At 50.9% G+C, this 11,152-nt stretch overlaps 1 protein-coding gene across 1 annotated transcript in view; it reads right to left on the bottom strand.

Annotated features, from left to right (window-relative positions):
- Positions 1-1,256: 1,256 nt before the first annotated feature.
- The window catches only part of c3orf67 (chromosome 3 open reading frame 67), a 157,930-nt gene continuing 148,034 nt past the window's right edge, over positions 1,257-11,152 (bottom strand). The window contains exons 16-18 of the mRNA XM_002935046.5: positions 10,104-10,165; positions 4,299-4,411; positions 1,257-3,487 (exon numbers count right to left, since the gene is read on the bottom strand). Coding sequence (XP_002935092.3) covers positions 3,375-3,487; positions 4,299-4,411; positions 10,104-10,165 — 288 coding nt within the window. The 3' untranslated portion in view covers positions 1,257-3,374. The remainder of the gene's footprint in view (positions 3,488-4,298; positions 4,412-10,103; positions 10,166-11,152) is intronic.

The following is an 11,152-nucleotide window of genomic DNA, read 5'->3' as shown; positions in this document are numbered from 1 at the left end:
CTGTGCCCAACAGTACCTGGCATCTGCCTGCCCAACATCTCGTTACCAATTAAACTATATTAATAATGACATCGCTAAGCAGTGGCTCTAAATAATGACATCACTTAGCCCCGCCCCTAAATAGTGAATCAGTAAGCACCTCCCATAAATAATCACTAAGAACCACCCCTAAATAAGTAATCACTACCTAGCGCCTCTAAATAATCACTAAACACCACCCCTAAATAATGACATCACTAAGCTCCTGAGTGGGTAAGTAGTGAGTGGGTGAGTAGTGAGTGGGTAAGCAGTGAGTGGGTGAGTAGTGAGTGGGTGAGTAGTGAGTGGGTAAGCAGTGAGTGGGTAAGCAGTGAGTGGGTGAGTAGTGAGCGGGTGAGTAGTGAGTGGGTAAGCAGTGAGTGGGTAAGCAGTGAGTGGGTAAGCAGTGAGTGGGTGAGTAGTGAGTGGGTGAGTAGTGAGTGGGTAAGTAGTGAGTGGGTAAGCAGTGAGTGGGTGAGTAGTGAGTGGGTGAGTAGTGAGTGGGTAAGCAGTGAGTGGGTGAGTAGTGAGCGGGTGAGTAGTGAGTGGGTAAGCAGTGAGTGGGTAAGCAGTGAGTGGGTAAGCAGTGAGTGGGTAAGCAGTGAGTGGGTGAGTAGTGAGTGGGTTAGTAGTGAGTGGGTAAGTAGTGAGTGGGTAAGCAGTGAGTGGGTGAGTAGTGAGTGGGTTAGTAGTGAGTGGGTGAGCAGTGAGTGGGTGAGCAGTGAGTGGGTAAGCAGTGAGTGGGTGAGCAGTGAGTGGGTGAGCAGTGAGTGGGTTAGTAGTGAGTGGGTAAGCAGTGAGTGGGTTAGTAGTGAGTGGGTAAGTAGTGAGTGGGTAAGTAGTGAGTGGGTGAGTAGTGAGTGAGTGAGTAGTGAGTGGGTGAGTAGTGAGTGGGTGAGTAGTGAGTGGGTTAGTAGTGAGTGGGTAAGTAGTGAGTGGGTGAGTAGTGAGTGGGTGAGTAGTGAGTGGGTAAGTAGTGAGTGGGTAAGTAGTGAGTGGGTGAGTAGTGAGTGGGTGAGTAGTGAGTGGGTTAGTAGTGAGTGGGTAAGTAGTGGGTGGATGACGCCCAATTACACGTCTCTGTACCTAATTATATGCAGAGCCCCTCCCCCCTGGGCGGTGCCATTTCCCGGCAATGCAATCTATGTGCAAATGAGCTGGGAGTACAAACTCTCATTCCCAGCAATAAACCAGGGAACAAGTGCGAACATCACGGGGCTCAGTCACAGACATGCACCTTGGGGTTTTATTTATGTTTATTGAAAACTTTACAAGAAAAGATTAACATAACTCAGGCCGACATGCCGGCCAATAATAATTCCAATGCAAGTTATGGGAGGGATGGCACTTACATGTCTCCCCCTGCTGGCACCCATCAGCACTGCGCCACTGAATGCAACAGGGCTGTACTGATGGGCACCACCGCAGGGCTTTATGCGCCAACATGGGGCACAGCGCTATACTGATGGGCACCACCGCAGGGCTTTATGCGCCAACATGGGGCACAGAGCTATACTGATGGGCACCACCGCAGGGCTTTATGCGCCAACATGGGGCACAGAGCTATACTGACGGGCACCACCGCAGGGCTTTATGCGCCAACATGGGGCACAGAGCTGTACTGACGGGCACCACCGCAGGGCTTTATGCGCCAACATGGGGCACAGAGCTATACTGACGGGCACCACCGCAGGGCTTTATGCGCCAACATGGGGCACAGAGCTATACTGACGGGCACCACCGCAGGGCTTTATGCGCCAACATGGGGCACAGAGCTGTACTGACGGACACCACCGCAGGGCTTTATGCGCCAACATGGGGCACAGCGCTATACTGACGGGCACCACCGCAGGGCTTTATGCGCCAACATGGGGCACAGTGCTATACTGACGGTTATGCGCCAACATGGGGCACAGCGCTATACTGATGGGCACCACCGCAGGGCTTTATGCGCCAACATGGGGCACAGAGCTATACTGACGGGCACCACCGCAGGGCTTTATGCGCCAACATGGGGCACAGAGCTGTACTGATGGGCACCACCGCAGGGCTTTATGCGCCAACATGGGGCACAGCGCTATACTGATGGGCACCACCGCAGGGCTTTATGCGCCAACATGGGGCACAGAGCTATACTGATGGGCACCACCGCAGGGCTTTATGCGCCAACATGGGGCACAGAGCTATACTGACGGGCACCACCGCAGGGCTTTATGCGCCAACATGGGGCACAGCGCTATACTGATGGGCACCACCGCAGGGCTTTATGCGCCAACATGGGGCACAGCGCTATACTGACGGGCACCACTGCAGGGCTTTATGCGCCAACATGGGGCACAGAGACCTAAAGCAGTTCATCCAATCTGAGAGGCAGAGGGCACAGTAAAGCCCTGCTGGGTTACACCAATTATTTGTACTTTGCACCTTTCTTTCCAGGTCTTAAATGACCCCTTATATAATAATAATAATAATAACCCAGGGTTGAAAACCTTAGCGGCCCACGTCTTAATTAGATTAGCCCAGCTAGCCAGGGCCGGGGGAAAGGGCATTTGCCCCAGTGGCCAAACCACCTATGAAAGAGCAGAAAGTGGGGCAAATGCCCTTTATTCCTTTATCACTGCCCCAGTAAGTCCTGTGCCCAGGCAGCTGCCCTACCCACCTAAAGGTCCCCATACACGGGCCCTTAGACCAATTCGCCAGCTTATCGGCCCGTGTAGGGGCAGCAACAAGGGGCCTGCCCAACCGACATCTGGCCTGAAATTGGGCAGATACGATCGGGCAGGTTAAAAGATTTTGTCGGATCGGGAAACCGCGGTGTCTCATTGATGCGGTCTCCGAACTGACTGTGCCCATTAGCACCACTATAATTAGATTGTTTGGCCCCAGGGCCAAACGACCGAATTAGCCTTCATTCGCCCGATATTGCTCACCCGTAGGTGGGGATATCGGGGACGGAACTTACTAAGGGCTGACTGGGCCCAATGAACACCCCAGATTTACACACAACCCTCAGGGGCCTTATTCTTACTGCACTGCAGCCTCTGGCATTGAAGGGAATTTGCTAACATAGCTCCACATGTTTTAGGCTTCTGTAATCCATAACAACCAATCATTCATCTGCTTTCATTAGTGTAACAAGAGTACTCAAAGCTAATTGGTCGGTAGGGATTGCTGGAACACATTAACACTTGGTACATAATCAGGGGCCAAGAGGGGACATTCTGTGAATGAATTCTGTCCCCCAAGTTCCCCCATTGCCCATACTGTACCCCACTGCCCATACTGTACCCCCATTGCCCACACTGTACCCCCATAGCCCATACTGTACCCCCATCCGGTTCCCTCCCTATTGCCCCCTAGGCCAGTTCATAGTATTTCCCAGTCTCAGGGTCAAAGTAACAGTTCAGACAGGGATCATACAGCAGGGTAAGAACTTCATCCTCCTCTTCTTCACCCAAACCATCGTCACCTTAAAAAAAAAACCCACATACACACATATATATATATATATAATAATAAAAAATAGACAATATCTGTTTATACTGTGCATATTTGGTAGCTTTTAGGTGCTTTGTAAGAGAACTAAACCATAACATAGAATCTGGCTAGCAGCCCTATAGCAGGAATGATCCAGGTCCCAGCAGCTTCCCATCTCCTTATTAGGCATCTTTTGTGTGTCAGTGGCACTGCACATGCTCAGTGGGCTGCTGGGGCGGAGCTAAGCTTAGGGGGCGTGGGAAATCATCAAGCAGAAAGTGAGGTCACATCTGCCATAGAAGCTGTTGCTACGGGGTCGGTTACAGATCAATAATGAGTCCCGGCACTAATCCCAACACGAACCCACAATCCTACACTGACACTTTGCAGAGTAATCCCCGTGGGAATAACGTATTTATTAATAGATAAACTCGTTGTTCGAAAATACGGCTGGACTTTGCCCGGGGCAACTCCCATTGGCTTCTGTATCGAGCTTTTGGGTGGCGAGTTTTTACATAAATGAATATACTAATTAATACTAATATTCAGGTTTTCTGCACTAAATAAATACCAGGCAGTGGAGTTTCTGAAACATCAATCATTTTAGCCATTTTCTAAAACATTTAAAGTCAAATATATGTGCAATACATTAACACAAACCAAAAATGAGTTTGAGTTTCAGTACAGGTATGGGACCTGTTACCCAGAATGCTCAGGACCTGGGGATTCCGGATAAGGGATCTTTCTGTAATTCGGATCTCTGTACTTGAAATGAGTGGTTCACCTTTACATTCCTTTCTTACCTTCAGTACAGGAACTCGCGCCCGATTGGTTAAGCTTGCACTGGCCCCTCCTACTCTTGTCTGGAATATAGCTGGTGGGGCCGATGGGGGGGCTGAACACATGAATCCAATCCCTGGGAATAAAGTGATATCAATATTAACTGTAAATGATAGGAGTCATGTGATCGATACAAATAAGGGGGGGGGGGTACAAAGCAGCGCAAGGGGCTCATTCACATGCGACCCCGTGTTGTACCTTGTGATCCATCAGAATGTCGGTTTTGTACCAGGACTTGGAATGTGATGCCCCCAGCAAATTCTGATGGGAGGGGGAGAAGGAGAAGGGAGGGGGAGAGAGGAGAAGGGAGATGGAGAAGGGAGGGAGAGAGAGGAGAAGGGAGGGGGAGAGAGGAGAAGGGAGGGGGAGGGGAGAGGGAGAAGAGAGGGGGAGGGGAGAGGGAGAAGGGAGGGGGAGAAGGGAGGGGAGAGGGAGAAGGGAGGGGGAGAAGGGAGGGGAGAGGGAGAAGGGAGGGGGAGAGAGGAGAAGGGAGGGGAGAGGGAGAAGGGAGGGGGAGAGAGGAGAAGGGAGGGGGAGGGGAGAGGGGGAAGGGAGGGAGAGAGGAGAAGGGAGGGGGAGGGGAGAGGGAGAAGGGAGGGGGAGAGAGGAGAAGGGAGGAGGAGAGAGGAACAAACTGAGCAAACATGAGAGCTGGCGAAAGTGCCCTGCACTTAGTTAATGACAGTTTCCCATTGGGACATGTGTTATTTATACAAACGACCTGTAGGGGTCACTGTCTCCAAGACTGATGCTGTATATTACATAGAGTAGAAGTTCCTGCTGGAGCTGTCATGGCTGACAGACTGTTAATAGCACTGTTACACCTTACTCATCGCTGCCAAAAAACAACTGGGCAGACACATGACTAAGAATGAGAGGGGGTAACCCGTGGGTGCCTCTATATGGGTGCAGAGCTCCCAGTAGGGGCCAATGTTGAGGGCCACAGGCGTCCCAGTCCTGACCCAGATTGCCATTGAGACAACTCTACACATCCCATGGCACGGGGGTTATGTAATAAAAGGCACCAAGTTTGCCCAGGAGTAGTAACCCATAGCAACCAATCAGCAGGTACCATTTACTGGTCACCTGTTTAAACACAAACATCTTATTGGTTGCTATGGGCTACTTGGTGCCTTTTATTACATACAGGGGTTAATCTGTTATAATATCAGTAGATAATGAACATTTCCCACAATACAGACCCCTCGCTCCGTAGGGAGAGGATTTCAGTTTTTTGAAATAGCAACTCGTTCGTCTCTTTATCCCATAATCCCGAGCGACGGCGCCTATTCGCATGAATTAAAGGCTGCGCGGTAGCAGAGCCTCCAGCTGGAATGAGTGCGACCAGCGCTCAGCGGCCAATCGGCTCTGTCTGTGCCAGAACGGGGGAGCGACTCAAACCCCCAAATCCTTTTATGAGGTTGGATCAGATAATGTGCTGCTCTGGGTTCTGCCAAAAACAACACAAACACATGCTGGGCCTCAGCGCCGTGTCCGTCTAATGAATACGTTCCCTGGCCTCTGTATTATACTCACTGAGAGGCACAGCCCAGTAACTACTACTCCTTGTATCAGCTGGAACCATGGCCTCCGTATCATCTGATACCCACTGCAGCAGTCCTGCCCTGCTTTATGGCTGAGATTCTAGCTATCTGTATAACAGAGCATTCTGTCACAGTGGCACAGATCCTATCTGATCCCCCCATTGTAAGCAGCAGTCCTGCCCTGCTTTATGGCTGAGATTCTAGCTATCTGTATAACAGAGCATTCTGTCACAGTGGCACAGATCCTATCTGATCCCCCCCATTGTAAGCAGCAGTCCTGCCCTGCTTTATGGCTGAGATTCTAGCTATCTGTATAACAGAGCATTCTGTCACAGTGGCACAGATCCTATCTGATCCCCCCATTGTAAGCAGCAGTCCTGCCCTGCTTTATGGCTGAGATTCTAGCTATCTGTATAACAGAGCATTCTGTCACAGTGGCACAGATCCTATCTGATCCCCCCATTGTAAGCAGCAGTCCTGCCCTGCTTTATGGCTGAGATTCTAGCTATCTGTATAACAGAGCATTCTGTCACAGTGGCACAGATCCTATCTGATCCCCCCATTGTAAGCAGCAGTCCTGCCCTGCTTTATGGCTGAGATTCTAGCTATCTGTATAACAGAGCATTCTGTCACAGTGGCCCATTGTAAGCAGCAGTCCTGCCCTGCTTTATGGCTGAGATTCTAGCTATCTGTATAACAGAGCATTCTGTCACAGTGGTACAGATCCTATCTGATCCCCCCATTGTAAGCAGCAGTCCTGCCCTGCTTTATGGCTGAGATTCTAGCTATCTGTATAACAGAGCATTCTGTCACAGTGGTACAGATCCTATCTGATCCCCCCATTGTAAGCAGCAGTCCTGCCCTGCTTTATGGCTGAGATTCTAGCTATCTGTATAACAGAGCATTCTGTCACAGTGGCACAGATCCTATCTGATCCCCCCATTGTAAGCAGCAGTCCTGCCCTGCTTTATGGCTGAGATTCTAGCTATCTGTATAACAGAGCATTCTGTCACAGTGGTACAGATCCTATCTGATCCCCCCATTGTAAGCAGCAGTCCTGCCCTGCTTTATGGCTGAGATTCTAGCTATCTGTATAACAGAGCATTCTGTCACAGTGGCACAGATCCTATCTGATCCCCCCATTGTAAGCAGCAGTCCTGCCCTGCTTTATGGCTGAGATTCTAGCTATCTGTATAACAGAGCATTCTGTCACAGTGGCACAGATCCTATCTGATCCCCCCCATTGTAAGCAGCAGTCCTGCCCTGCTTTATGGCTGAGATTCTAGCTATCTGTATAACATTCTGTCACAGTCTTGTCCTTGGCCCGGCCGGACCCGCTGCATTGTTTATTCTAATGTTGTTCCTGCTGAATTGTGCTTAGTACAGGGGAATCCCTATGTGCCATAGTTTTATGGTATCTCTCTGTACAGGCTATGGGCAAACTTAGGGGGCTGTTCCTGCTGAATTGTGCTTAGTACAGGGGAATCCCTATGTGCCATAGTTTTATGGTATCTCTCTGTACAGGCTATGGGCAAACTTAGGGGACTGTTCCTGCTGAATTGTGCTTAGTACAGGGGAATCCCTATGTGCCATAGTTTTATGGTATCTCTCTGTACAGGCTATGAGCAAACTTAGGGGGCTGTTCCTGCTGAATTGTGCTTAGTACAGGGGAATCCCTATGTGCCATAGTTTTATGGTATCTCTCTGTACAGGCTATGGGCAAACTTAGGGGGCTGTTCCTGCTGAATTGTGCTTAGTACAGGGGAATCCCTATGTGCCATAGTTTTATGGTATCTCTCTGTACAGGCTATGAGCAAACTTAGGGGGCTGTTCCTGCTGAATTGTGCTTAGTACAGGGGAATCCCTATGTGCCATAGTTTTATGGTATCTCTCTGTACAGGCTATGGGCAAACTTAGGGGGCTGTTCCTGCTGAATTGTGCTTAGTACAGGGGAATCCCTATGTGCCATAGTTTTATGGTATCTCTCTGTATACACATATATATAATTATTAATTAGACTGGGTAAGGTGCAAGGCCCCAGGAGATCCTGCTGAATCCCTCCTTATGTACAACACTATTGCCGCAATACTGCAGTGTCAGTATCACAGTTTACTCGTTAGCCCCCAGGCCTCATTAACCCATTACAGACACAGAGGCACCAGAGAGGCACTTGTGCTTATTTCTGCTCCAATTAATGTCGGTGTCTCGCCTCTAGGGGTCACAAGGGAGCTGCAATGACATCCAGGCTAATCCAGCAGGAACGCTCTGTTTGATGGAAGCTTCTATTCCTGTTTAATAAAGGGCTGTGCTGGGACCCGTATGGTGATTGTAACTAACGCAGGTTTTGGCGCCTCGGCCCTGAGAAACGCAGAGGTGACGGAGTTAATAAGGTAAAAAGCTCCAATTGGGAAATACGCAGGAATTTGTCAGGGAGTAAAAAACCTCTAGAAATCGATCCCATAGAATGAGGGGAATTAGGAGAATATGGCTCCGCCCACTCCCATTACACAGCCAATCAGCGCTGCCGGGGAGTTACGTATTGGCTTCAGGAGTCTGCAATAAACTCCTACCCTTATTGTATTTAATATAAATGAATGGAATAATTCAGATTGTTCTTAAACTATTTCTCCTAATAAAACCCCTAAGACGGCTCCTGATGATTGACAATGATTTAAAGGGACAGTACATGGATTTTTACTGATCTAACAGAAATATAAAGAGATGAGTGATAACATTTCTGTTGCAGGGACTTCTCTAACTCCTATAAGGGTGCAGGCCTGTGGGCTTTATATGAAGGGACATATTGTCCTAAAGCAGAACAGAGGCCAGGTGCATTGTGGGTAAGTGCATATGGACACTGGGGCAGTATATCGATTGCGTGCATTTAGCCGTGGGCAAGTGGGACAATTCTCTTACACAAGACTGGGGTTGCCACAGTGCAGAGGACAAGATGTGATGTTGCTAGGGGCGGAGCTAAATAGAAAGAGACCTATGAGAGCTGGAGGGGAATGGGGGGCTCTGTGTTGCAACCAGACAAACTCTAAGCCCGGTGGCTACTAACATATTGTTCTGCCTCTCGGCTCCCCCGGTGCCTTTATAGCCCCCCCAATGGGCCCTGCCCTTTATTTCATCCCTCTCTGAAGCATTTGCTTTATTTCAGCTTCGTACAGCAGCAGCCCAACAACCCTCACTCTCTCTGCGCTCGGCACAAATAGGGTTAACACCCGGCCGGGAGCTGAACAACCCAGGCGGCAATTAACCAGTCAGGGCCGGAGCCAGAATTACTCATGTGTTATACAAATCCCCCCCTTCCCTGACCCTCTCGCTGACAGATTACCCCTTATAAGGCCAGACCTGACTATACTCCGCCCATTTCCCTGCCCGCTCCGCCCATTTCCCTGCCCACTCCGCCCATTTCCCTGCCCACTCCGCCCATTTCCCTGCCCACTCTGCCCATTTCCCTGCCCACTCTGCCCATTTCCCTGCCCACTCTGCCCATTTCCCTGCCCACTCTGCCCATTTCCCTGCCCGCCCCGCCCATTTCCCTGCCCGCCCCGCCTATTTCCCTGCCCACTCTGCCTATTTCCCTGCCCACTCTGCCCATTTCCCTGCCCACTCTGCCCATTTCCCTGCCCATTCTGCCTATTTCCCTGCCCACTCTGCCCATTTCCCTGCCCACTCTGCCCATTTCCCTACCCATTCTGCCTATTTCCCTGCCCACTCTGCCCATTTCCCTGCCCATTCTGCCTATTTCCCTGCCCACTCTGCCCATTTCCCTGCCCACTCTGCCCATTTCCCTGCCCACTCTGCCCATTTCCCTACCCATTCTGCCTATTTCCCTGCCCACTCTGCCCATTCTGCCCATTTCCCCACCCCATGTGATGCCCCAGCCTGCTCCCCTGACCCAAAGGCTGGAATAATAGTAAATAAGAAGGTGGCACCCCCAGGCACAAAGGATTTAGTGTAACAAACATTGGCCCCCGTAGATCAGGTTCTACATACTGTAGCTGTTTATCAGCCACCTGTTGGCCAATGAATTGATGATCAAACAACCTGGCCTATCAGCTGTCGGGGTGATTTAGTAATGGCCGACCGTAGGTGCCGTCTGGGAGGAGCTGATTGTACAGACTCACCAGGAAGGTTTAGTTCTCCTTTACAAGGCTACATACAATAACCATAGAGAAAGGCAGGTTGGATATTAATAGCCGGAGCCGCGTTCCTTACCGGGGGTTGGACTGAGCGAGGGGGTTCATTTCCGTCTGATAATGACAGCCTTGATTGACAGGCTGCAAGAGAGAAAAAGTTGTGAAATTAATTGAAAAAAATATAATTTTGCCGGGAGCCGAAGCTGCAAAAGAAGCGTTAGTGTAACGAGCGTAATTACATAGTGACCCCCAGCCCTTGGCGCAGCCCAGAAATATAAAAATATATTCACATTCTAATTGTCTGAATAATTTAGAGATATTTTGAGAAAGGAAAGTGTAAATCTCGCTGCTCCCTGGGCTCCTCGGGCGCCGGTACTTAGTGCCACTATGTGCCATGTCGCTGCTCCCTGGGCTCCTCGGGCACCGGTACTTAGTGCCACTATCTGCCATGTCGCTGCTCCCTGGGCTCCTCGGGCGCCGGTACTTAGTGCCACTATGTGCCATGTCGCTGCTCCCTGGGCTCCTCGGGCGCCGGTACTTAGTGCCACTATCTGCCATGTCGCTACTCCCTGGGCTCCTCGGGCGCCGGTACTTAGTGCCACTATCTGCCATGTCACTGCTCCCTGGGCTCCTCGGGCGCCGGTACTTAGTGCCACTATGTGCCATGTCGCTGCTCCCTGGGCTCCTCGGGCGCCGGTACTTAGTGCCACTATCTGCCATGTCGCTACTCCCTGGGCTCCTCGGGCGCCGGTACTTAGTGCCACTATCTGCCATGTCGCTGCTCCCTGGGCTCCTCGGGCACCGGTACTTAGTGCCACTATCTGCCATGTCGCTGCTCCCTGGGCTCCTCGGGCGCCGGTATTTAGTGCCACTATGTGCCATGTCGCTGCTCCCTGGGCTCCTCGGGCACCGGTACTTAGTGCCACTATCTGCCATGTCGCTGCTCCCTGGGCTCCTCGGGCGCCGGTACTTAGTGCCACTATGTGCCAAGTCGCTACTCCCTGGGCTCCTCGGGCGCCGGTACTTAGTGCCACTATGTGCCATGTCACTGCTCCCTGGGCTCCTCGGGCGCCGGTACTTAGTGCCACTATGTGCCATGTCGCTGCTCCCTGGGCTCCTCGGGCGCCG

Source organism: Xenopus tropicalis, chromosome 4, assembly GCF_000004195.4.
Source record: "Xenopus tropicalis strain Nigerian chromosome 4, UCB_Xtro_10.0, whole genome shotgun sequence".
NCBI classification, from domain to species: domain Eukaryota; kingdom Metazoa; phylum Chordata; class Amphibia; order Anura; family Pipidae; genus Xenopus; species Xenopus tropicalis.
This window is presented reverse-complemented; position numbering and strand designations above follow the sequence as displayed.